At 41.6% G+C, this 27904-nt stretch overlaps 1 protein-coding gene across 1 annotated transcript; it reads left to right on the forward strand.

The window, feature by feature from the left end:
• LOC306963609 (F-BAR and double SH3 domains protein 1-like) lies at positions 1-27741 on the forward strand. Its single transcript, XM_079557185.1, has 21 exons — positions 1-31; positions 2321-2418; positions 4050-4095; positions 6263-6336; positions 7076-7220; positions 10103-10239; positions 13327-13384; positions 13457-13585; positions 16307-16429; positions 16528-16623; positions 17183-17299; positions 17455-17559; positions 18225-18380; positions 19674-19796; positions 19962-20045; positions 20993-21137; positions 21236-21336; positions 23867-23980; positions 26016-26154; positions 26197-26270; positions 27652-27741. Exons 1-21 carry the CDS (start codon positions 11-13, stop codon positions 27694-27696), a joined length of 2130 nt encoding a protein of 709 aa, XP_079413311.1. The 5' UTR covers positions 1-10; the 3' UTR covers positions 27697-27741.
• Positions 27742-27904: the final 163 nt, after the last annotated feature.

Genomic DNA, 27904 nt, shown 5'->3' on the forward strand with positions numbered 1-27904 from the left:
CAGAGCGAGGATGCAGCCGCCACCCAGGAAGGTACCACACATTTTACACGAAACAAATTCAACATGAGATCCTCTACTGATACGCTTCCGTTTGTTACTGTTTCCGTGAAGGACTTTAAAAGTGCATTGAGGAACTTCTTTTGTGACCTTTGTGTGACCCGGCTTGTTAGCATGGCGCCTTCATTTTTCGTTACAGAGACCTCTAGGGCGCTCAGTTGTTTTAGGGTTTCTGGTAGATTGTTTCTGTTGATTGACCCATCTCCATGGTTACGCATACATTTCATTGAACTAAAAAAAATCAAAAATCTACCTGAAACCCTATAAACGATTCCTCTCGTCCGAAATGCGTGCTTGGTCAGTGGTGGGTCTTTCTTTTTGCGTGACTGAGCGCATGCGTAAATGCCAGACAGGTACGCATCAACTCGTCTAAGCTCAGCCAAAAACATATCTCAGTATGGAAATACGGTGGCCTGCTCCTTTAACCTCTTAACTCCCACCTGAACCGAGCACATTTTCTCCAGCTTTGCCCCAGTCCAAAAGCTTCTGGAAAAAAAGGTGTGGAAATAGCAACAAAACTGAGACAAGGATGAAAATGTGAAAAAATGTACAAAAAATGTTTAAAAAAAATGGACAAAAATTTGACAAAAAAGTGAGAAAAATTTGGCGAAAAATTGGACGAAAAAGTGACAAAAAATTGACAAAAAAGTGATAAGAATTTGCCATAAAAATGCGAATAATTTGTTGAAATAGTGACAAAAAAGTCACGAAAATTTGACAAAAATGAGGTGACTGCCCAACAAAAAAAGTGATGAAAAAAAATCTGATGATGTGAGGAAAAAGATCAATTTAGTTGTGTAGGTCTTAGCTTTCAAATGAGGCGTTACACTGGCCTACAGGATTTGGGTAAAGCTGAACTGGAGAAAATGCTCTCGGTTCAGGCGGGAGTTAAGGGGTTAAGCTGTATTTTCAACACTAAACATTGTCTTTTAACTCATGAGGAGTCGTTTAAATTGAGCCCTTTTTGAATGATCCGTAACACCCTTTAGGTAGGGGGCACGGGAGTTTGCAGATTTTCGGCTCTTTTTGGTGAATCGGATCATTTGGATCGGCTCACCAAAGAGAGCCGGCCCTTTTGGCTCCCAAATGGCTCTTTATTTTTTTTCACATGCCGGTTACATTTCAGACAATTTTAGCAGAGGTTTTGAGTCCTTGCTTGTTGAATGAGCCTTCTGGCTGCTCCCAGCACAAAACAACAACTAAAATCAAGAAGGAAATGAAAATGCAGATTAATAGATGTTTTCATTGCTATTATATGGCGTATAGGGGTCTGTGTTATTGTCTTCAAGAATCAAAGTTGAATTTTTGAAGTGGTGAGACCTTTGTTTATTATAGAAGCCTAACACCCACACTTTAAAAGCTGGTGTTAGTTTCATGAAAGGCTCTCGCTGTTCACTTATAGAGCCGACTCTTTGTACCGACTCGTTCGCGACCGACCCATCACGAGTTTGCATGTTCTCCCTGTGTCTGCGTAGGTTTTCCCCCAGATACGCCGGTTTACTCTTCCACTAAAAACATGTACACTAAGCCAGAATGAATGAGAGTGTGAGTGAGTAGTTGCCTCACTTCCGTCAGTCTATGTAGTACTGCTGAGTATGGAGTGAATGAGTAATGACTACAGTGTAGCGCTTTAAGAAACTTGGTACGGTCGAGCTTTTCAAGGCTTGAAAAGCGTAATACAAGTGTAAGCTGTCATGATTATTATTACGTGGAGAACCACTGAAGGGTTCCAGGGGTCTGCCAGCCAAACAGTTTGGGAACCGTTGCTCTAAAGGCTTACATGGAGGTGCTGCAGAGGTAATCATCCTTGTAGAAGTCAGTGGGTGTATTTAGCTACTGTGGACGTTAAACACTTTAATGGAAACAAGGTCATGGCTGTACTACAGAGATGGTCATTCTGCTCTACGATGCTTTTCAACTTTGATTCCTCTGTCTTGCAAATATTTCGACTGTTGTGACCGATGTTTGCCCCAACTTCAGACTCTCTGTCTCGTGTTTGCGCATACGCAGCTCAACTTTGATCAAGCACGTATTTCAGAAGAGTGGAATTGATTCCGGAGAGTTATTGAGGCCGCCGTGATGGAAAGAAAAGGTGCCCTGCTAACTCATGCTGCTGGGTCAATCAAAATATCAAGGTTTTGTTTGTCTGGGGTAAAAAAAAGTTCCAAAATAATTAATATGAAAGAAAATAGCCCTGAGAACGTAGGCCGACAGACAAATGTGTGAGAAGTGTCTGATGATGGACATGTGGATGTGTGCGCAGGTGAAGGAGAGCCAGCAGGTCAAGCAGCTGTTCTCAGATCAGATCAGCAGACTGCAGAGCAAACAGCACCAGGACTCAGAGCTGCTGGAGGAGATCAGGTACTGCCCTTACTACTGCCCAAGTATGTACGCTGTGTTCTCCCCATGTATGGGGACAACAGGTTAAAATGGGTTCATTAACATTCAATATTCCCATCATTCAGATCAGCTATTGGAGATAGGTGGTTGCTTTTCTTCCTGAGGGCCTTAAAGTGATGTAAGTTTGCAAAGTGAGGAGAGAGTGAAATTTGACAGTAAACAATCAAATTCCTCTCCTCTTTAATCAGAAAACCCTTCTTAGTTTGTAAAATGAGGAGAGCAGGAACAGAATTTTCTAAATTCTCCTCCTGATTGTACCTGACAAGGTATTACTATACTTTACTCGTGGTACTTTTTTCGTGGTCACACCGCCTTTGCTCTGCCCAATCCCGTCAGACCTTGGATGCTAAGCAGGGAAGGGCCTGGTCGGTACTTGGATGGGAGACCGTTTGGTAACACCAGGAAGCCTAGCGAATGTAGTGAGTGAGTGAGTGAGTGGTGGTCGGAGGGGCCGATGGCGCAGACTGGTTGCCTCGCTTCCGTCAGTCTACCCCAGGGCAGCTGTGGCTACAATAGTAGCTTACCACCACCGAGTATGGAGTGAACGAATAGTGCAATGTAAAGCGTCTTTGAGTGTCCAGAAAAGCGCTATATAAAACCAATGCATTATTATTATTATTATTTACATCAAAATGCAAGACCATGTGGTCAATTTTACACATTTCATAACATTTGCAAAACATTTAGACTTCCAGACTATCACTTTATTACAGGTAGGCCTGTTACATAAACACATACACGCACATAAAAGCCGATGTCGATATGCACTGGCGATATTTTGGGCAATTAAAAAAAAAAAGTCTCATCTATAATCATGCGTATGATGCTTTTGAAAGGTACATTGTGTCAGTGTTGAACTGTGACAGCAGGGGGCGCTTTAGTAGAGGGCTGATTTATTCAGGACATCCATGTTTAGTAGGCACTTCAGAAGGAGGTTCTTTGAAAGACAAACATCAGCAGATTCCAAAACAAAAAACAGTCCCCGTGCCTGAGCTTGTGTTTCTAAATGCAGACTATAGCGTAGCCTTTAGTGTTCAGCAGGAGCGCTCCAAGACCTGGCGCATTAAGCGGGCTGTACACGGGCTGGATAGGGGGTGGGGGTGGGGGGGGTTGCAATTATAAAACAAAATCCAAGCATTCAAGGTGTATCAACTTCTTCAGTTATCAGCGACAATTGCTCATCATCATTTTATCATTAATTATATAAAACCCAAACACCTTTTAATCTTTTGTTAAAACTAGTCTTAACTCTGAAACCAAGAATGGCGCGAAAATTGCCACCTTAGAACAGCGTGTTGCCTGAAGTTCATTTGTTGGGCAGGAATTGGGACAGGCACGTGTTTCTAACGCTCACAAACAGAGTCCAAAGCATTTGTTTGACTAATTAACGTTGCAACAAACAGTGTTAACCTAAACCGTAGCACGGAGAGGAGGAGCTGCACCTCAAAAGGTTGTTAGTGATTTTCTTACCGGTCTCTCTCCCTTCCTCACACACACTCTCATTCATCCGAGCCCCAGAGAACACCCTATTGTGCATATTTTTTGTGATTGCGTGTACAAATGTGTCAGTAAGAGTGTCGTTTCTCCCGCAGGTCCTTCAGTAAGCAGCGCGCCGCCATAGAGAGAGACTACGCACAGGTACAGGTTATTCCGGGCTCTTACTGGAAGCGTTTCCCATTGATTTGTGCAGACGCTGGGCTAAAGTGGGCCGGGGCCGTGGGAAGGCTCTGTCCCACCGTGTGTTTTTTTGACCCAAAGTGCAGAATGTGAGAGCGGGGTGTGAGGAGACAGAATGGTCCTTTGCTCTTTTTTGTGTGTGTGGTTATTTTGAGAGCAGTAATGCGCTTACGGGATGGGGAGCGATCAGATACTCGAGCGCATACACTTTTGATAGTACTTGTGTCACGCCATACTTTCAAACGTGTTGGTGGTTAACCTCTTAACTCCCACCTGAACGGATCACATTTTCTCCAGTTTGGCTTTACCCTAATCAAAAAGCTTCTTGGGAAAAAAAGCACCAAAACAACCACAGAAAAATGAGAAGAAAACAAGGATGTAAACGCAACAAAAAAGTGGCAAAAATTCAACAAAAATGTGACAAAAATTCAACTTTTTTTTTTTTTTAATTAAACAAAAATCTGACAAACACTCAACAATTTTTTTTACAAAAACTCAACAAAAATGTGACAAAAAACAACAACAAGATAACAATGGATACACAGCAAACAGCACAGCAACAACGCAAGGAAAAAGATCAGTTTTGTGGGTCTTAGCTTTCAAATGAGGTGTTACACAGACCTACATAATGACCAAAGAGGACAGAATGCATTTGGTTCAGGCGGGTGGTAAGAGGTTAATATTATTTGGAAGTTTGAAGTCTGTGACAAAAAAAATAACGGGAAAAGAAAGTATGCTTGTCTAAGCTATAGGAGCTAATGGGCGGTGCCAAAGTAAAGTAAGCCCCGCCCCTGCAGACAAGCGTAAACACAGCCTACTGCTAGTCGACTGCGAGTCCACAACAGTAAAACAGCTTTTATGAAACTTGAGCTATGTTAGAAAAAAAAATACATATCTTGTTTCATTTTTTTTTTTTTTTTTGTGTAAAGATTAATTTCTTTTAAATTCATTTTTGTCTTGTGTTTTGCCTGTCCGATTGTAAAGTAAAACAAATCAGGCTTTTACGCTCAGTTTCTCAAAGAGCAACGGGCCTCATTGACCGTTCGCAACACGTTCTTACGCACAAACTTGTTCTTAAAGCAGTACTAAGTAACGTGTTTACCTTAATAAATCCTCTCCGTAGTCCCTGTGGGGGTAATACAAGTGTTTATGGGATAATTGGAGGGTCTTTCATCTCCCCCTGGTGTCTCTGGCCAGAAAACCGTGTTTGCAACTTGACTGCCACCGGTCCGGAGAAAGCAATACACACTAATGGAATTACGAAGAAGAAGCTAACATGCTAACGGGCAAAGCTAACTGCGGGCTAACGTCACTTTAAACAGTATTTACAGCCAAGTTTGAGTGAAGAAAATATTTCCATTGTATAATTGGATGTACAATATCCCTCTGTCCCTTCGCCTTTTCTGTCAGCGTAGTATTTACTCTCCAAGACAATTAATAAGTTAAAAAATCGTAACTTGCTACTACACCTGCAGTTGCGCTTATGGCCTCTAGGGGGAAGAATTACTTAGTACTGCTTTAAGGCCTTCTTAGGAATGTTTTCATTCACAAAGCTTGTTCTTAGCTAAAAACGTTCCTCTGTAAGAACAAATCCTAAGAACACTCAGGAGGACCGCACAAAAAATCTCTAGTTCTGTCAACAATACTGCTCCTGATGGAACCCAACATTCTGAGTCATATATATTTGAACATATTAAATCATGTTTAAATTAATTCCAGAATGTAAATATAATTATACAGAAATAAGTTGGTAATATCATTTGTACCAATTATACCAACGTATTATTATTGTTGGTTATTATTTTTGGATTTGTGTGTCTGTCATTCATATATATGGGTGCTTTTTTTTGTCATTATATGTGGAATGATAGGCGGTGACATATGTTTATTAACCTTCACACGCCCGCACTTCCAAGTTAGGATTCACCAAACTCAGAACGCGCGTGCAAAGTATTTTCCTGCTTAAGAACGTGCCGTGAATCTGCCGCAGTTTCCTGACACTGCCTTCGTAAGAGCGGATTTTAAATAGTTTCTTAAGAAGATGAATGAGGCATTGAGGCCCATTGAGTCATGACTCTGGCCCCTCTATCCCCCTCTGGTGGCTCTGCGTGTGATGACGCGGCTCCAGGCGCTGCAGAGGTTGGCTGGGCAGCACCAGAAGAGAGATTGGCAAAGGGGAAACTCTGACAACATCACCTCTGGGTAAGTCCTGTTACATACCTTTTTTTTCTTTCCTATTTTGACACTCGAAAACTGTGTGGAGAAATGACTGACTGAGCAAGGCCCAAAGACTTGCCCAAAAAGAGCTTACATGCTCCAAGTTGAGATAAATAATAAGTATAGCTTTCACATTCCGTTGATCTAAGATTGTGGTCAATTGATTTTAATGTCGCATGCAGCTACATCATGACAAAAACACAACAGCTCAGGGTTAGTCCTAATGTCGACCTGGTTTCTTTGTTTAGTCTTAGTTTGGACCTGGTTTAGTCCCAGATTGTCTTTTATTCATCCAAGTTTTGTTTAGTTCCAGTTTAAACCTTGTTTTTGGACTTGGTTTAGCCGCTGATAGGAATATCACACTTTCACCCTAAAGATTAGGCCTAATTCAACTGATGAGTCAAAAGTCTAAATAAATCTTGTTTGAAAGACCACCAGCCGCCACTGATGCACTTCGTACAGATTCAATTAAATTATGGATAAGTAATATTAAGGCATATCATGTCGGTCCCCCTCTGGCTGCTTTGAGCATGACCATATATGGGTGATTTAGCTTTCTTTTATATTACAAAAGAATGAAATGAAATAAATAAATAAAAAGAGTTCATGCTCATTGCCCGGTCCAATAGCATGAATGTGGCTGGTTCCTGCTGGAAGAGTGTCTTGCTCTGTTGTCCTTTCCCTCTTGCTCGTTTATTCCCATGGCCCTGGCTCTTTGTCGCAGCGGTGTGTTCGGAGTATGGCGGTCCATGGTCGACGCCACGGCTCAGACGGCCTCGGCGCGGCTCTCTGCCTCGGAGGAGTACCGCAAACTCACCCTGCAGGCCTCCAGGAGCCTGCGCACCGCCAGAGACGTCCACGCCAAGAAGGTCAGACCTGCAGGAGTGTGTGCCCCTCTGTGCACGTCTGCAGACTCCACCTTCTTCACTGAGCTTTAACCACTGGGGCTGCACTAGCTCTTATTAGGACTTGATTGGGAACAGGAGCTGGGATTGCGGAAGTAGGAGAGAGTCATTTCCAAACTGGTTTCAGCCATAAGAGCTGGCAACCCTAAGAGTGGCGCTTAATCTGCTTTCTGTTTGGATAATCATGTTGAGAACTATTAGGGGTGGGAACTTCACGATTCAACAATTTCATGCAAATTGTACCCCTTGTTCTTAGATAAATAAGTGACTCACTGAAAATGGCCAGTTGATCTGTGAGTGGCATCTCTTCATTTACTTATACATATCATTATGAACAACTGCAGATGTAAATGATTTCTATACATTTTGCAGATTAAGCCAATGTTTTACTTTTCTCAGTGTATGTATTGATAAGCACTAGTAATTTGTTTAAGGTTAGGGCTAAGGTTTGGTTTATAGTAGGCAATGAATAGGTTGTGTTCACGTGACATCACAACATTCTAAAGAGCCTTACACTTACGTGGAGGGCAGCTGAAAATGTCATTGTGGTAACTATGGTAACTGTCAAAATACAGATTGCTAGTCTTTGTTTAATGCTAATTTGTCCATAATTCCTGGGCCAATTCACATGAACCAAAAACTATCACAAAGTGATAGTGATAATGTCATCCATATCCATTCCAGCACATACAGTGCCTCTCGAAAGTATTCATACACCTTGAACTTTTGCACATTTTGTCATGTTTACAACCCTAAACATGAAGATTTTATTTTGACTTTTTTACTGAACGTTCACACACAAGCAACAGACAACTGTGAAGTGAAAGCAAAATGATACATGATTCTGTTATTTTTCAAAAAATAGAAAAGTGAAAAGTGGGGCTTGCATAAGTATTCATACAGCATTTTCTGAGTGCATTAAATTGCCTTTATAACATTCCTAATGACGGCAGAATGTTCACACCTTGGCCTAACGGTTAAACAGAGGCCACCTGTGTGTAATCTACTCTCAGTATAATTTCAGCTGTTCTTTTAGGCCCTCAGAGCTGTGGTCGGAGTGTGTTGGTCACTGAACAGCATAATGAAGGTCAAGGAGCACCAGAGAGGTCAGGGATAAAGTTGTGGAGAAGTTTAAAGCAGCATTAAGTTATACAAAGATTTCCCAAGATTTAAACATCTCCCGGAGCAACTGTTCAATCCATTGTTCGGAAATGGAAAGAGTAAAGCACCACTGCAGACTTACCAAGACACGGCTGTTCACCTAAACTAACAAACTGAACAAGGAGAGCACTGGTGAGAAATACAACCAAGTGCCCCAAGATAACTCTGGAGCAGCTGTGAAGTCCTGCCGCTGAGCTGGGGGAATCTGTACATGGGACAACTATAAGTCATACTCTACACAAATCTGGCCTTCATGGACGAGTGGAAGAAGAAAGCCATAATTGAAAGGAGGCCATAAGAAATCCCGTTTTAAGTTTGCTAGAAGTCATTTGGAGGACACAGCTCCATGTGGAAGAAGGAGCTTTGGTCAAATGAGACAAAAATTGAACTTTTTGGCCCAAATGCAAAACGTTATGTATGGAGCAAATCTGACACTGCTCATCGTCCTGTGTGCACCATCCCCAGTGTCAAATATACGGGGGGGAGCATCATGCTGTGGGGCTGCTTTTCCTCAGCGGGGACTGGGGAGATTGTAAGAATAGTTGGGAAGATGGATGGAGCCAAATACAGAGACATTTTGGAGGAAAACCTGCTGGAGTCACAAGAGAACTGAGGCTGGAGCGGAGATTCACCTTCCAGCAGGACAATGACCCTAAATACAAAGATAAATCTACAATGGAATGGTTCAATAAAAACATATTAATGTGTTAGAATGGCCCAGTCAAAGTCCTGACCTAAATCCTATTGAAAATCTGTAGAAAGATCTGAAAACTGCTGTTCACAAACGCTCTCCTTCTAATGTGACAGAGCTTGAGTTGTTTTTTAAAGATGAATGGGCTAAAATGTCAGTCTCTACATGTGCAAATCTTGTAGAGTCAAACCCAAAAGACTTGTGCTGTTATTGCAGCAAAAGGGGGTCCACAAAGTATTCATGCTGTATGAATACTTATGCACGCCCCACTTCACTTTTCTATTTTTAAAAAAATTACAGAATCATGTATCATTTTACTTTCACTTCACAGTTGTCTGTTACTTGTGTGTGAACGTTCAGTGAAAAAATAAAAATAAAATCTTTATGTTTAGGGTTGTAAACATGACAAAATGTGCAAAAGTTCAAGGTGTATGAATACTAACGAGAGGCACTGTATGAACTACAGTATGGTCTAATTATTTCCCCATAAAGACGTCCAAAAGTGGTGACAATATTCAAAAACAAGTCTGATGTGAGAGTTTCCGCCATAACCTATTTTAAGCATGATGCATTAAATGCAAAATGGTTGAAAATATTCTATCGACACAGACATTTATATTATATTTGTCTGGCGTTATAAGTGATTTGCCTCAGGTGCTTTGTGCTTGGACTGTTTTTAATGCAGGCTTGCTGTTGCCGTAGAAATGTGCTAGCCTTGGACTAGCCACGTAATTATTCAAATATAAGGACTGCATGAATTACAAAAAAAAAGATCTCCAGAAATCAACAACACTCTGGATAACTGGGAAATGAGGCCCTATGTCAAAAATCCTGAAATGTCCCTTTAAACTTCAAAAACATGAGAAGAAGTGACTAAAAACACGTGACTCATCATTTATATTGACTGCCAAAGGAACAGGGCTTTGTCCGTGTGGGAGAAGAAACATGCAGTGCAATATGGTTGAACGTGATTGAATACAATGATGGTGTGCAGGTTGTGGAGCAGCTGCAGAAGGTCCAGGCCGAGCTGCTGGACTCGGTGAGGGAGCTGCAGCGCGTGAAGAAGCGGTACCTCCAGCTCAACCTGATCGCCCACACCGCCAGGGAGAAGACGGCCGACGCACATGCCCGGTAACCAGACGCACACATTACCGGGACGAATCATGCAGGGAAAAATACTTACGTTTTACTTATACTTCACAGCATTTTAGAGCAGGTTTCTGTACTTTCTTCTCCACTACCCGCTTGAACTGGTTTATAAGATCAGCTTTTCCAAATGCGCTTGTGATGGGTGAAGACAAAGCTGCATTTTATACTTATATGCATGTAGGGTTTTCATCAGATTATTGCCAGAAAGAAACTACCCAATGGAACAAATAGTTATGTGGATATAATGAAGAGCTCTGATGCATTTTTTTATGCAGCGGGTGAATATTGAGATTTTTGGCAAGATTTCTCCCTTAAAGGAACAGGCCACTACTTTTCCATACTGAGATTTGTTCTTACCTGAGCTTAGACGAGCTGATGCTTATCTGTCTGGTCTTTGTGCGACCAAAGATGTTGTTGGCATTTAGCCTCTCCCAGTACATTCCTATAGTACTCTCTCTCTCTCTACGCTCATCCACGGGCACAAAGACCAGGCAGGTACACATCAACTCGTCTAAGCAGTAAGAAAAAACGGTGGCCTGTTTCTTTAACATTTAATTTGTGCTGTCAACGAATGAAATATTTAATCATGATTAATCTCATGAATATGGAGGACTGTGGCTGCCAAAACAATAAATATGTCTATAAATAAATATATAAATAAATTTAAAAAAAGATCAAATGTGCAAAAAAAATGCATGCATTTATTATAATATATATTATATATAATTTATGTATAATTTTAATATATATTGTTTAATATTTATTTATATGTTTATTTATTTATGTATTTATTATTTATTTATTTTTGTATTTTTTTTTCTGAATTTATTTATTTTGTTCTCATTTATTTATTTATTTATTTCTGTATTTATTTCTGTATTTCTCTTAATGTATGCAAATCATGGGGTGGGTCTTGAGGCCGCTGCTGTGAGGTCATTGGTTAATCTTTCTTGCACACAGACTGATTTCAGACGCCTTATCCAGCATAGACACTGCCAAACATGAGCTCTGCTTCAGTCTATTGACAGTGGCACAGATTGTATAGATACAGAAATAAATAAATGAATACAAAATAAATAAATTAGAGGTGGGCATAGATTAATTTTTTTAATCTAGATTAATCTAGATTAATTCTGAAATTAATCTAGATTAATCTAGGTTAATTTTGAAATTAATCTAGATTAATCTAGATTAAAATGGCTCGCTTGAATTCTGCCGAAGCCATTCAGAATATGTGTGCTACCCAAATAATGACTAAAAGTAAGTCTTTGAGAACGAGTTTCTCAAGTCAGGTGGTGCGTTAGACCAGGGGCTCATCTCCTGTTTCCAAAATGCATCACAAACTGCATGAGAACGTTCTACTATGATAATTGGTGATGAAAATAATTCATGTTCAAGAAGATGCACTTGTGTTTACTAACTGTTTATTCAGTTAAACATTAATTTTGAACTGTAGGCCGACATTAGAGGTCCTGATGAACTGTGTACAGTCAGTAGCTTTGTGCCTATCAATTTTCTGGTGACAAACTAAATCTCCTCTTCTGCAACTATGTCCTGCTACAGAAAAAAGATCCGGGACTTTAATGGTGCTCTTATCGGTGCTTTAAAAGAAAAAAGAAAAACGTTAGATAGAGGCTACTGTATATAGGCAATGTAGCCTAGGCCAATATTTTTCATTAAACTTTTTTATTACACATTTACTCTGCACTTGGACCTAATGTATTCCCAATTTGTGCAAACACTTAATATATGGGAGGTAAAATACAAGTATAGACCAAAATATAAAGTTCAATATTTTTCAAAATAATCTAGTAAGTAAACTGTGTGCGCGTTTGCGGAACATAGACTCCACTCGAATCGGGTATTTGTGACAGTGCGAGGCTCTGTTCAGTATGAAGGCGTTACGTTTCGCTTTTAACAGCGGGTCAGCAGCAGCAGCAGCTCGGGGGGGGCACACCTGTCTCACCGCGCGCACGGCTGCAGAAGGAGGCGCGGAGCGGGGCAGGTCCGACACCGCGCTCTCGTGCGGGGCTTTTAGTGCTTATTGTAGCGCGGGTGATGCGACCCCGTTAGCCCGACTGTTCTCACAGAAACAGTAAATAAACTCACTGTGGATCAGTCGTAGAACCTGCTGCTCTTCGCCTCTTTATCCGATTCTCACTCGTCTGGTCATAGCGTCCATTTGGCAAAACTTAATCCATAACAAAAGTAGCTACAGCATCCGCGTGGCAGTTGTTTTGGTTTCAGACGAATCACGTAACAGCGAGGCTGCGCGTGAGATGCATTCATGGACCGTAAGAAGTGCGGGAAAGGCGAGTTTTTCACGAATGCGCGGAAAAAACGGACAAATAATTTGCAGTCTGATACACTTTGCTTGCGCCAGAGGCCTCAAGCCGGAATACTTTAAGCCCTGCATAAAATATCACGGTGAAAGTCATCATAGCAGAGTATAGACCCAGCTCCCAACCCAGCTTTGAGAATAGATTAACGGCGATATTTTTTTTATCGCGCGATAAGAGTCTCGCGTTAACGCAGAATTTCTCTTTTCACCGTGGAAAAGTGGATAGACTTGCTTTGTGCTTTCTGTTGTACCAGCCCAGCACACACGACACCACTTCATTGCCGGATTTTGCTATAATTCTTGCGCTGAGTCTTCTCTAGTCTTGACCAGTCGAAGGCAGTCGCAGATAATGTGTGTGGGGGGCACGACTGGAAAGATGCGACTAAACCTCAGACGCAGGAAATGTTTGAACGTTAAGCCCGATTTTGGACGCACCGGAGAAGCGTGGCTGATTTTACCGTCCCAAAAGTGAACACACCGAGAGCAGCTTCCAGTGACAGAGCGGAAAAAGGACAGAAAAACACCGCCGGGCATTGAGCACATTTTGACGCCTTATTTTCACATGAAAACATAAAATGACATAAAAACATTTCTCCCTCACATTTATGTCAGTAATCTATCTTATCCTCCCTCTGGGTCTCGCCTTGTTGATAGTAGGTACCCACATGTATTACGGAAGCCGACAAAACCAGCAAAAGTAAATGTTTGGACTTTGTGTTTTCCTCCAGAGCGAGAAAGAGCGAACACGGCCTGTTCCATTTCAAATCGCAGAAGATGCTCGCGAAGGTAAGGTTGGTCTGCATCGGTAGGTTGTTCTTGAATACAGACGGATAGCTGACTGAAACGACCTGTGTGCAGCTGAGTGTGCGGCTGACGGAGTGCGAGGACCGCCTGGCCGAAGTGAGGAACGAGTATCTGCTGACGTTAGCGGCGCTCGGAGCTCACCAGCAGCACTACTACAGCCACGACCTGCCCGCCGTCATGGAGGTAACGCCGGACTCTTGACAAATCAGCTGAAACTATTGATGGAGACGGCAATCCGGCGTCGCTCCTTAATGACGTCCGCTATGTTAGAGTCAGTTATAAACGGCTTCACAGACCTGTAATAGAGCTTTTCCTCCCTGTGTGGTCTGGAGTGTCGACTATGGCGAGGTACGTTTCATGGCATTTCAATCATTTCTGAAGTTTCTCCACAATAAACAGATTATTAGATGATGTTTAGTGGCTGGTAGACATGTTCCCGACCTACAATATGCAGAACAAACTAAATATGTTTTAACATTTGGATCAGAAGCCGCTCTTACACCTTGATTTGAATTAACTATATCATGAATGACTTCTAACCAGGCTTTGACATCATCTAAATGAGGTCGATGGGTTAACAACAGCTGGAAACATCTGGATTGTTCATAATTTGCTAAAATATACTATAGGAAAATAAATTGACCAAAATACAAAATTCTCCAAGTTTCCCAGAGTAGCCGCTCGCTAACTGTTTGTACGTCATTTGTCCTTTCTGTTTTTAGTCGCATAAAGTGTTAAATGTAAAAGGAACCAAGCCTCAAAGTGGAGTCTCTTGGCATCAAAGGGGCTCTGCTCTTCTTTTACCTTGTTTTGTTTAGTCACGTGGTTCAGGACGTTGTGCCGTCTTCATCAAAGCTGCTCCCTAGAGAATAAAGCTAAAAACGAATTAAAGGAGCTATACCTGACATTTTTTCTCTTTGTAGGGTCAAATTCTTTTGGCCTCATAATAGTTTGTTGTAAAAGTAGTGAAGTTTGTGCTGTATTATGATTTGTTGATTTTGTCTGGTCACCTTGGTTTACCTTTTTTGTCACATAGTGACTCCGAAGTACGGCCATGACGGTAAAAATACCCTTTTTGTCACATTTTGACTAAAAAGGTTCAAAATTAGGTAAAGTCCTTTAAATGTTAGGTATTTCCATGACATAAACGGAAATTCATGCACTACTTACTTGTCATCTTACTTGTCATCCTCACAATCAAGAATGTTTTTAATGAAAATGTTGTATTTGCGCAAATATTGCAGTCCAGTGTTTTTTCGTAAAGTGAAATGGTTATTTGTACAGATTCTCACTGGGTTTGGACTGGTCCAAACTAATTTTAGTTCAGGAAATGTATGGAATTATGCAAGATATAGCTTAACAACTTCCCATTGGGCGCCGAGTCAAAATTGAAGCTCCTTTACAAACTTGATTGGGGAGTTTTGTAGCAAGATGAACCCCAAACAGAAATGTCTTTGGTCATGTGACTAATCACTAACCTGTGATATCGCACTCATCACATCCAAACACTTGATTCTTTCAGTTTTTGAAATTTTACTCAGTGAGACTTGTGAGTAACAAATATTTTTCACAGCCACTATTGTAATCAGAGAGCTACATTCAGTTTAGCTTCAATAGGTTGTTGACATGACGTCACAACATTGTAAACCATCCACCCATCCATTTTCTAATGCTTTATCCGGGGCTGGGTCGCGGGGGCAGCAGTCTCAGCAGAGACGCCCAAACTTCCTGATCCACACACACCTCCTCCAGCTGTTCTGGGGGGACCCCGAGGCGACACCAGGCCAGCTCGGAGACATAGTCCCAACAGCGTGCCTGGTGGGACTAGCAGGCAACCGAAACAGATGCCCCAGCCCACTTAGCTAGGGCATCTGTTTCGGAAACCGCCTATAGATTAATATGGAGTTGGTGCAACTAAGAATTCTATTGTGGTAACTATAGGTAACCGTCACAATGGATCAATGTGGCTCTGAGCCACAAATGTAAAATCTCCAAAGGTCCGTACATTCATTAATAATTTATAAGTAGGCTTTGACCTTAATGTGGTCGGTGGTTGACAACAGCTGAAAACATCTGGATCGTTCATCATTTTCGATGATTTATTGAAAAATTCTTTAAGCTGGCTAATGCTAACGGACTCTGAAAAGTGACTAGCCGACTTCCTAACTGTCCGCATACTTTAATCAATCAAACTTTATTTATAAAGTGCTTTTCATACCGAAAGGTATCACAAAGTGCTTTACAAATTACATTTAAAACAACACGCCTGGCACAACAAGTTTCTCTCTCAGGGCCGATGATCAACATTTCAGTTTTGTCCTGGTTAAGCTGGAGAAAGTTTTCTGCCATCCAGAATTTGATATCTAAAATGCAGTTAAAAAGTGCATCTATTGGCCTGGTGTCATCTGGAGACATGAAGATGTATAACTGTGCATCATCAGCATAACTGTGAAAGTTGACTCCGTGTCTCCTGATGATGTCACACCAAGAGGGAGCATAAACAGGCTAAAAAGCACTGGGCCTAAAATTGAACTCAGGGGCACTCCACATGTGATTCCATGGACCTTAGAGGAGCAGGTATCCACACTTACCATGAAAGTCCTGTCTGTGAGGATCGGACGCTGCTTCTCCTTTTTATTTCTGTGTCTGTGATGGCTGAACCTGAAACAAAAAACTGTCACAAAGCCCAGCAACTTCCAGTCACTTTTGATCAGGGAAAGCGTTTCTGTGTGAACGTTTCTTTCCAAAACTGTGTCTTTCCTACTGAGGGGTGTTGGCCACTGATTCAACTGAAATTATATGACATTATGATCTAGAAAGTCATGAACGCTTCTCTCTAAACAAGCCTTTAAAGAAATCTACTGGAAACGGAGAGACGTGATCATGCTTAGTTTGTCTGTGCAGCAGATGGACGGGAGCCTGTACGAGGAGCTGAGGGGACACTTCACTAGACTGTGCGGGACAGAGCTGGACACATGTGCCTACACTCACACCCTGCACAGCCGCGTCTGGGACACTGTCCACAAGGTTGGTATCCCTGATGAGGGCCACCTCACACCGCCCGTCTCTTGTTTACTCTTTACACTAGACATCATGGATATGAACCGTTGGTGTTGTGTCCACAGGTGACCAGAGAGAGGCACGTGCAGCAGTTCCTCCAGGATTCCACAGCCTTCAGTCCGATCCCCGAGTTCAGCTTCCAGCCCGCGCCCACCGACCAGGTGCACCCACGTCACTGCGCGGGGAAACTTTGCGGGGAAAATTTGAAAATCATTTATTTGAGCTGAAACAACCAACAGCATCAAAACGTGGATCTAAAAGAAGATTTTTTTTTGGTATCTGCTTTCAATACTTTCAATTTCTCGATACGAGTCGTGCCTAAACTTTTTTTTCCGATACCAGACTGGTACATTATTTGACCTCTTGACCCCCACCTGAACTGAGTACATTATCTCCAGTTTGACTTTACCCAAATCTAAAAGCTTCTTGAAAAAAAGTGTCAAAATAGCAACAAAAAATCCCCCAAAAATGTGACAAAAACTCTAAAGTGGCAAAAATGAGATGAAAGAGAACGCAAAAAAAAGTGACGACAGCACGGCAACAACACAAGGCAAAAGATCCGTTTAGATCAGTTTTGTAGGTCTGAGCTTTCAAATGAGGCATAAGGAGACACTGCCCAGTAGGCTGTCAGCTCCAGTCGAGAAGCTTTTAGATTTGGGTAACTGGAGAAAACGGTACCCAATAGTCGATAGACAATAAAACGTTCTGTGGCGTTTGCAGATTCGCGAGTTGCAGGACCTGGATGCCGCCCCTGATCCCAGCTGTCTGCAGCGGGAGGTGAACAAGTGGGCCTCCAAAGCAGCCAAAGACTACAAGGTCATCACTCATGGAGAGAGGGTGAGGGTTGTTTTTCTTTTCCAGTTTGAGCTGCCAAATACTGCAGTTAGTTTTCTTCGTAGCATCGCTAATGGCGGCACTGTTAGCATCATTAGCTGCAACAAACGGAGACCTGCACGAGCGCTAGACGTGAGTTGCTGTGATGATGTGCTCAGGCGGTGGAGGTGCTGGAGGGCCGTCTCAAGCTCCTGTCTGGAGAAACGTCTCTGAGCGTGGAGCAGAAGATCGCTGAGGTGCAGGACACTGTCAGGAAGGCAAAGGTAGACTCACGAAACACCATTGTGAGGCTCTGTGCACGCACTGTTTTTAGCTAGCTTCCTGTTGGCAAGTGCTAGCGTAGCGGCTTCTTCCTGTCTAGGTTTTAGCAGGTATTAAAAATAAAATAAGATGAAAAAGGACAAAAAACAGATGAACTCAAACGTCAAGCCGAGAGAAATTTGTTTCGATTGAGCTATTGTCTTTAAAAATCTTTTGTTAGGGTCAAATCAGCATTAGCCTTTAGCTTCAAGGTTAAAACAGCTACATTTATATAAGCTTACACAGAAGTAAAGGTTTTAACATGTTGTAAGTAGTTCCATAAAAAGATTAGTTCCAGGCAGTCACCCTTTGCAAAAACAAAAAATACTTGTGGCTTTAATTATTATTTTAATGAAGTTTATGAAATGACTGCCATGTTTTACCTACAATCTCAGTCCATAGTATCGCAATATTGTTTTCAAAAGAACACTTTTCATGTTTGTTTTAAAAGATATAATTAAATATCATGCATTTCAGTCCATGACCAAAAATTGGTTTGACAGCCCTTAGTCCTTTCACTAGAGAGCAACTTAGCCCCCTGACCCCACAATGTCCCTCCCTCTCAAATGTCTCTCTCTCTCCTTTCCATCACGATACTTCTGAGTCTCTGTCTCGTTGGTGTCCACAGCTGAGCCGGGTGAAGGCGGAGGCGCGTCTCCAGCTGCTGTCCCGGAGCGTGGCCGAGACAGAGGCGCGTGTGGGGGAAGCTCTGCACCGGGCGCAGGAAGAGGTGGAGAGGGACCGCAGGCTGAGCGAGCACAGGAGGTCCATCCAGCAGGACCAAGTACGAGCCATGAGGACGCCTCACAAATACTGTTCACAGTTCAAATGTGCAGCACACTTTCTGCACTCATTTTAACACTGTGTGTGATCTAATGAGCCCACACTCCTCTGGGTTACTGTGAAATGGCACAAAATACAGTGAGCTCTTTGTTGCCAGTAAAAAGTCAGAGGCCTCATTGCACTTCAGTCTGTCACAGAGCGACAGGTGAAGAAGGAAGTCATGGAGATTCTGCTTTAGACTGAACTTCAAACTTCTTATTGGTTATAAACATTAAATACGTGTTTATTTGTATCAAGTACTCGAGATAAAGAAAAAACTCCATATTTAAACAAATCAACTGATCTAGGGTCTCGTTTGTCACATTTTCTCTGAGCCATGGTGGACCATGACAGATATTGACAGGACTGTGGTAGATCTACTTTTACTTTGGAGACAATAGTTACTGTAGTTAAACTGGTGTTGTAGAAATGAACCTCATGAGCTTCTTCTGTAACATGGATCTGTCCACATCAGTCCTGCTGCACCACCACACAGAGAAACTGGGACAAACTTGACTCTACAGCAGATACAATTTGGAGTTTGTTTTGTTTTGATATAGCAAAAGTCATTTGAGTTTTAGTTTTATACTTGTTAACAACAAATACTTGATCCAGCAGACGTCTGAAGTTCTGTCTAAAGCAGAATCTCCATGACTTCCTTCTTCACCTGTCGCTCTGTGACAAACTGAAGTGCAATGAGGCCTCAGCCTTTTTTACTGGAAACAAAGAGCACATTGTATTTAGTGTCATGTTTCTGCTACTCTGGTGTCTGACCTGACGTGTAACTCTGAAGAGAGTTTATTCACAGTAACTCAGAGGAACACACAGGGTGTTAGGTAGTTTAAACAGGGTAAGAAATAAAACTCTGTGAAAACTAAGTGAAATTGAAGGCTTAAATTGGTCCAAAGTAGCCAGCCAATCTTACAATGTCGTTGACCCTGTCACAGCGGTTTATTTGTAGTGTGTCACTGAAATGCTAAAGACATTTCCTCTTAAATATCACTGTATTGTTTTAGCTTCAACAGGAGATGGCGCTGTTTCTTGATTAGTTCTGTCTGATTTCTCTGGGCTCATGTAAGCTGCCATGTTGATTGTGATACAGAAGAACCATACATTTCCCTGATTGGTTACTTTTTAATAGAAAGTGAAATATTAGGCCTTCATTTTACAGTATAGGTCAAACCTAGACCAGGCTGAAGTCACAAGAACAAAAAGCCCATACTGATATTTTTATTTGTGGTGTGTTATGGAGGAGGACGAGTTTGAGCTGTCAGACCTGGACGAGTATGAAGAGGAAGAGGACATCTTTGCAGACGGACTGTCCCCCGCCTCTCTCTGCGTCTACCCCGCGGCCTGCAGAGTCCTCTACAGCTACCAGGCAAGACACTGTTGACGACACAAACCTCGAATGACTCTCCCTGAGCTTGTGCTTGCTCCCAAAAATCCCAGCGCCTGTCGCCAATCAACTACCGTTAACTGTGCAATACTCACAAAGTATATTTTATTTGTATCAGCAAACGATATGAAGTGTTTGGGTGCGCAGGCCTGTCAGTCGGACGAACTGTCGGTGACGGAGGGGGAGGAGCTTCAGGTGGTGGAGGACGGAGACATGGAGGACTGGCTAAAGGTATGGGAAAGCAGAGGTGTGTCTTTGACTTTGACACTACAGGTTTATAGGAAAAGTAAAAAAAAAAAAAAAATGTATTGCAGATTGTATATTAATATTGTCTTCACTATTGGACGCATTAATGAGTGGCTCCTATGATGCTTCAGAATCAATTTTATTCCAGCTTTTTTAAGAGTTTCTGGTATCCATGGATAAGGTTAAATATTGTTAAGGCAAAGACTGGAAAGTGTAAAGTTCGTAGGTGGAGATACAATTGCTGGGTTGCAGGTTCTAGAATGTGATGATGTCATCGGACCCAGCGGGGGGCAGGAGCCAGTTTTTCCTATTAATAACATTACACTTTCACAAGTCGTAGCTAAAAAGAAAATATATGAATTTAAAAAATGATCTTTAATATCAGTCACTGGGTCCAAGATCTCTCTGTACAAGACCAAAAATTTCCTCAAAAACAAAATAATTTTTCCTCTATATAATAGTATAGGCCTTTAGAACGCTGTGATGTCACCTGCAACCCAGCAATATGAGAAAAATATAAAACCCGTCACATGTTGTGAAGATTCGTTTCATGGTGAAAGTGTAAATATTAAGAGATCGAACTGGCTCCAAAAACCTGAGAATTGCCTGCAGTGTCTCCCCTTACATCATCATAAAAAAGTCATCATGATTTTCTTATTAAAACAAACTAACGTCGCTTTTAACAATATGGTTCGCGCTTATCGACACAAATCACAAACGGCCGCCTTTTTGACCCGACATGAGTAGCAATTTCATTCTGTCTTAAAGTTCTTAAACATTTCTTGCACCTTATCTTGTCATCATAGAAACCTAAAAAATGCATCAAAATCTACAAAACTTCCATAGGAGTCCAGGAAATACTATATCAAAGCCAAAATTGTTGGTGAATCTTACAATTTTCTGTCATTTTGATTATTTTGTGACCCTCTCAGGTGTGTAACGCCTGTGGTCAGGTGGGCTACGTGCCGGAGCGATACGTGCAGTTCCTGTGTCTACCAGCAGAAGACGCCATCCCCCTGGACGCCTCCTTCAGCTCCATGTCCTCTATCGGCCACAGGGAGGACAGGCAGGGTCGAGGTACACAATAAGTCCATCATTTGAGTCTAAAATTCATTCAAAAACCCGTATTCGGCCAACTTGATATCATAAGATGCATATTTCACTGTACTTCTCAGGTTTGGCCAGAGCTCTGTACTCCTACCAAGCCCAGAGCGCAGAGGAGCTGTCCTTCCAGGAGGGGGCGCTCATCCACCTTATCCGCTGTAAACATAGAGAGGTAGTGCATGAGCTCGGTCTGCCTCACTGCTGCGATACATGATGATGTGCTTCTTTCACGCAGTTTAATTTGGTGGTTTCTTCTTCTAATGCAGAGGCACTCTGATCGGTCTCTCCTAGATTTTGTTGTGTGATAGAATACGCTCAGTCAAACTGCGCTGATCAAAAGTGTAAACTTAGCTGCATATTTTGGTCAATTCAAGGCCAGATGCTGAAGGTCAATAGGGAAACAAATATGTATGCATAAAATGACAAAGATAGCCAATATTTCCAGCATTGAAATCTAAATACAGTAATTGATTGAACCAAGTTAAAGTTTATACCATATTTTCCGGACTAAAAGTAAAAAATTGAAGAAAAAACAACCGGCTGAAACGGCGTATGTTGTGCTAACATAACACATTGATGGCTAGCTCCATGAAGCATAAACAACGGACTAAACAGGTGTCTTGGTATGTTAACGTTACATAAACAGTTGAGATAACTATAGCATGAAGAACATACCAAACTCTCCATCTCGCTCCAAATCACTAAATCCATTGAAATCTTCATCCTCGGTGTCACTTCTGAACAATCGTCTTGGCAACGAGCTGGACACAGAGGCGCATCTGCACCGTTGACAATCCTGTCCCGGCAGCATGTTTTTCAAGCGCTCATTTGCGAAGTCTTTCCTCTAGCTGTGGCCATCAAGCTTTTAGCCCGTGATTAGCTTTGTTTGTTTTCTTCACTGTGGTAAGAGTAACCTCCGCTTTTGGCCAGTCCCTCGCAAGTTTCTCATTCACTCCAAACTGTCTTTCTGCTGGTCGATTAGCCTGCAGTGCCCTCTAGTGGCATGAAATTATATATGTGAAGAAATAAACAAAAAGAATGTCACATATTAGTTGCTCCGGAGTACAAGACGCACCCCCAGCCAAACTATGAAAAAAAAATGCAACTTATAGTCCGGAAAATACGGTAGTTGGATCTTATTATTTTGTGAGAAAATCTGTAAACGTTCAAATTTTGCCTTTTTTCAACATTCAATAAATCAGGCTGGGACTTAGATATTAAAAAAAAATCCTACTGGAACAACAACAAAACAAATAAATAAGTAAGTGCTTTATTTGTCATTGTGTGAATTGTGTTCAGGTGTTAGTCCTGAGCCGCTGCAGCTGAGCCGCGCCACCACTGTGGGCAAACCAGCATGTTTGTGGAGGTAGAAGAAACCAGTGCACCGCTTCATGGGTTTTTCAGAGCATGGTGTCCTGCACTGGTCAGCTCCTCCACCTCCTCCTTCCGCTTCCTCCTGCGCAGCTCCCTCCGCCCCACGACAGTTTTTCACCATCTTTTGGGAAGAGCTTAGCAGATGAATATAATCCGTCGTATTTCCAGTGAACGGACATTAGCCAGAACACTAGTAGTGACATGTGTGGCTTAGCTGTGAGTCTCCTCTTCGTTTGTCTGTTTTGTTTCCTGTAAACAATCAGCTGCATCTCACAAAAAAGGCAGAGCTGTATAAAAGTATTCAGTAGGGATGGGACGAAAAAACGATTTGAATCGATACACCGATTTGCGCACGAGAGATGCGAGTGCATCGGCAGAGAAGCCACAGATCGATGCAGTTCAGAGCATAAACATTTATGCATCGGATTTTACGCGCTCATATCGGTTTAATCTAGATACGTTACAGATGTAAAGCCCCTTGGGCCACTGCGCGCCTCATCTGCGTGTGTGCACATGATACTGATACTGATCATATTAATCTGATCATAGATTAATAAAAATTGTCCCCCCAAAATTGTTGAAAAAACTAAAGAACAAACAATCTTAAGGTGGATAAACCCATAGAATATATAGGATACAAAACCAAAAAAGTTTGAATATGCAGTCTACATTAAAAAAAAAAAATGTAGTTAACTTTAGAGTTGTCTAATATCAATTAATGGCCTCAATAATTGTGAATGTGTGTCAAATCTTAATGTATTTGAGCTGGTTCTGTTGAATCATTGCATCATGCAAAGCGTGGATCACGAAACATCGAGATGCATCGTGATAATTGGCCTAAATCGAATCGTATCGGGCTGGTGGTGGTTACAGATGTGTGGATCCAGATGCATCGTGGTCTTGGTGATGATTCGAATCGCATCGCAGCTCTGGTTTGACCAAGTAATGAATCGGATCGTGGCAGGTGTATCGAGATGCGAATCGGATCGGACAGTGGCCTAAGATTCACATCCCTATAGTATCCAGTAAAACAACGTGGAGCACAGAACCTACAAATCGTTAGCCACATAGCATAATTGCCTAACTCATTTTTGTTTTGATTTTGGAAAACATGTAAAAAGACGTTTTATAGAAAACACATTGTTTTTCTCTTATTGCCATTTTAACAATACAAAATGACTTAGGCAGTTATGCTATGTGGCTAACGAAATGCAGTTCACAGAAAAAGATGAAAAAAAAACAACGCAGCTGTACCAAGAGAGGCGGAAGTTGCTGCTTGTTTACGCGCCGCAATTATTTGGTTATTCAGCTGATGTGTCTTCGCTCAGGTGGATGACGGCTTCTGGGAGGGAGAGCTGGACGGGCAGGTGGGAGTGTTCCCGTCTCTGGTGGTGGAGATCATTCAGGATGAAGCAGAGGACCAGGAGGAGGAGGAGGAGGAGGTGGGTGTCATATCATGAAGCAGCCAATCAGAGGCGCCGTGTTGCAGATCAATGTTATTTTTGTTGGAATGAACAATTGGTCACAGTTTTAGTTTATTATTTTTACTGGCTAAAACTAGTCTGAAACTGTATTTAAAGGAGCATGATGACTATAGGTTAAAATGTCCAGAATCTAAATATTTTTGTTGACTAAAAAAATAGAAAGAAAAGGGGAAAAAAATGAAACAAAAATTGTCAATTAGAGTAGTTTTATCATACGGTACTTTTTACTTCTACTTGAGTAAAATTATAATAAAGTAGCTGTACTCTTACTAAAAATAATTGTTACTTTTTCCACTGTGAGTAAATATTTAAGCGGAAGTTGCTTCATTTTAATTTATAAGATCATTATAAATCGTCTGGTTCACCTTGTCTTTGAAATTATTTGTTCTATATTTTCATGCCATTTTCTGGGAATTGTCTTTGAAAATATAAACACAATTTCCATATTATTATGTTTTGTTTCACGCAATTCAAGGCGTCATTGATCATTAATCAGACTGTTTCTCAGTTACTCACAGTACTCAAGTAACATTGTCAACAAGTACTTTTTTTTTTTAACTTTCACTGGAGTAATTGTTTGGGCCACTACTTTTTGCTTGAGTAAAATGATTTCAAAGTAACATTACTCTGTCTTGAGTAAATATTTTGGCTACTCTACCCACCTCTGCTGTTACCATGTATGAACCTTAACTAGACCAAAGGCAGGGAACAAACTACTAATAACATTAGTAACAAAGACACTGCCCCTGATGTTTTCTTTAACTATTTCGTGATTTGTGCAAGACATTGATGATCCTTAGAGAGGAAGGACCGCGACCATGAAAAAGTCTTATGCTGCATCCGAAACGAGCAGATTGGTAAGAGCTCTTACGCCAAACCGGATGTGCGTCAGCGTCTGCCATGACAAGAAGCTTCCGAATTGGGCCGTCAGTTAGGAAGTAGTTAGGAAAAGGAGCCTCGATGCTAACTATCATAGCCACTTCATAGGGATCTCTGGTGCTAAGTAGCCGGTGATTAGGAGCTATGTGCCATCCCACAAGCCAGTGGTTCCCAACGTTTTTTGTCTTTCGTTCCCCTTTGGCCTTTCAGTGGTCGACCATGTACCCCCTACCTCATGGGTGTTATAGTTGATTTTGAAAGTCATTACTTAAAAGTGGTATTTGTAAGAAAAAGGACAATGTTGCAGTCAAAATAAACCAACAATTCTCCCAAAGCAACACATTTTACTGAAAAATATAGCCTTTCCTATAAAAATGATGCTACATTTTCCCCTTTTTTTCAATCTGAAACAGTTCCAAGTACCCCCTGCTAGGTCCTCGAGTACCCCCAGGGGTCCCCGTACCCCTGGTTGGGAATCACTGCCATAAGCCACTGCGCCAAACCCCCCCACCGCCGAGTGATTCATGCGCAACCACTGTTGATTGACAGGAGCACATTTAATAATAAAAATAATAATAATAAAAAAATAAGATTCTGCACAAGCCAAACTTTATAAAAGTGACAAAATCCATGTTGTCGTCCCCACAGCTCAGTCACATGTCAGTGTTAAAGAGTAAACTCAGTAAACAGATTAAATGTTTTTGTTTTCATTTAGTAGAAACTTAAGCCACATGGATCATTTGCTACTGTAGCTTTATGAAACAGCTGTTGAAATAAAATAACACTAAAGGGAAATGTATGGATCATTTGAATTTTTTTTTTCTCCTAAATGTTTTTGTTTGGACACTATGCTGTTGTTGGACACTATACAAACTTAAACTTAAACTTTAAAGAAGAAGAAAAACAGCTGCTGGTGATGTCACTTCCCTTTCCCGTGTTTAAGGACGGACGGATTGTTCAAAATGCTGCTGAAGCTCTACCTGAGATCTATCAGTCGACCCCATGAAAGGTTAAGGAGTTCGTTGCTGCTGTTAGTGCTCAGAGGCTACAGTTTGATGGTTTCAGACGCAGCCTCTGTGTCTGTCCATTAACATATCGTTTTGTCTCGTCTCAGCCTCTTCCCACCCCTACAATGCCCTCCTTTTCACCCCCCATCCCGGACGCACTGAGCCCGCAGCCTTGTGAGGCCCCTGGTGGAGTGGAAGACGCACCGCAGGAGCCAGCCTCAGACACGCATCATGAGCAGACGAACGGTGAGTGTGTAGTGTTTTAGCCTGCAGTTGTACTGTAACTAGCAGCTTTTGTTCCCCCGCGCTTAGAAGACAGAGGCCGCAGTCCACTGAGTGTGTCCACGCCCCGATTCAGACCGGTGAGTTGGACACAAGGCTGATCAAATCCTGTATAGGTCGCGTTCACGTGGCATGATCACAACATTCGAACTTAAATGGTGGTAACTATGGTGTGGGTTACTATCGAAATGCAGATATTTGCGTCTTCTACCTCTGTCATTAAGGAGTGCACAAGTGGTGACAATATATACTGTATAAAAAGACGTGCGTGATGATGGGCCAATAGAGGACTCTCAGTCATAATGTGGGGGAAAGAGTTTGGACATTTTTGTTTTGGATATTCCCATAGAGTTGTATTTGCCCCTGCCTTACACCTGATACTATATGATATAAACGAATTCTAGAATAATTATGAAGAATTAGGTAAACAAAACAAGAAATACATTTTTTTTTTCACGCCTCAAAATGAAGATTTGTCACGCATGAGTTACTATTTGTTTTTTTACTCAAGTAAGAGACTGAAAAAAACTACTACTAAGAACAATTAATTCAAAAAGTTGCTCAAGTACATGGACTTGAGTGAATGTAGCGGAGCACTACCACCTCTGGATGTTATTCATTGCATGATGATGATGTCATAATGTCACAAGGAGAGCAGGGACCAATACAACTCTATGGCGGAGAAACAGTTCTCATTTTTGGAAAGAAATCTCCATAAAGACAATGATAGTGACAGGATTCATAAACCTTAATAAATCCTTTTCGTAGTCCCTCTGGGGGTAATACAAGTGTTAATGGGACGATTGGGGGGTCTTTCATCTGCTGCCGGACCAGAGTCACCAATACACACTAATGGAATCACGAAGAAGAAGCTAGCATGCTAACGGGCAACGCTAACTGTAGGCTAGCGCCACTTAAACAGTATTTACAGCCAAGTTTGAGTGAAAAAAATATATTTCTATCGTGTAATTGGATGTACAAAATCCCTCTCTCCCTTTGTCTTTTCTGTCAGTGTAGTATTTACTCTCACGAACAATTAATGAGGTAAAAAAAAATCACAACTTGGTACATCACCTACAATTGCGCTTATGGCCTCTACGGGCAAGAGTTACTTAGTGCTCACTGCTTTAAATATCGTCTCCAATACCAACACCTTTATGAGAGAATAATTTGACCTTTCTAGTTTATATGTGCTGGGAAAGAATACGCTGAATATTGTGATAATTTTTGTTTCATGTTGATTGTCCAAGTAATCATGGAGACATTAGCCAAAAACCAAGACCCAAAAACAAGATCAGCATTTTGATAATTTTCAACTTATCATAGATACGATCATGGAAACCTTACCTGCCTTAGTTTGAAACTCTCTTCATAATGTTGTGATGTTGCATGAACGCAACCTCTTTACAAGGTTCTATTTCTTATTCTATTGGAAATCCTGTTCTTTTTTCCCCCCAACAGTGTCGAGCTGCACCTCCGCCCCCCACGAACAACACGTCACTCTGACGCTCTGTGGACGTCCTGTTGAAAACGCAGCATGTTCATGATGTGATGATGTGTTTTCAAAGGCTCTCCATGGTAACGCAGGACAGTCAGCGCCATACTGGAGCGGACTTAAATTTGTCCGAAACTGATTGAAAGTTTCAAACATTTACCGCTATCTTCAGCGTTTCGTCTTGCATAACATTGTTAGGATGATTTTTAGTTCGTCAAT

This window comes from Gobius niger (assembly GCF_951799975.1).
Source record: "Gobius niger genome assembly, chromosome: 5".
In the NCBI taxonomy this organism is placed as follows: Eukaryota; Metazoa; Chordata; class Actinopteri; order Gobiiformes; family Gobiidae; genus Gobius; species Gobius niger.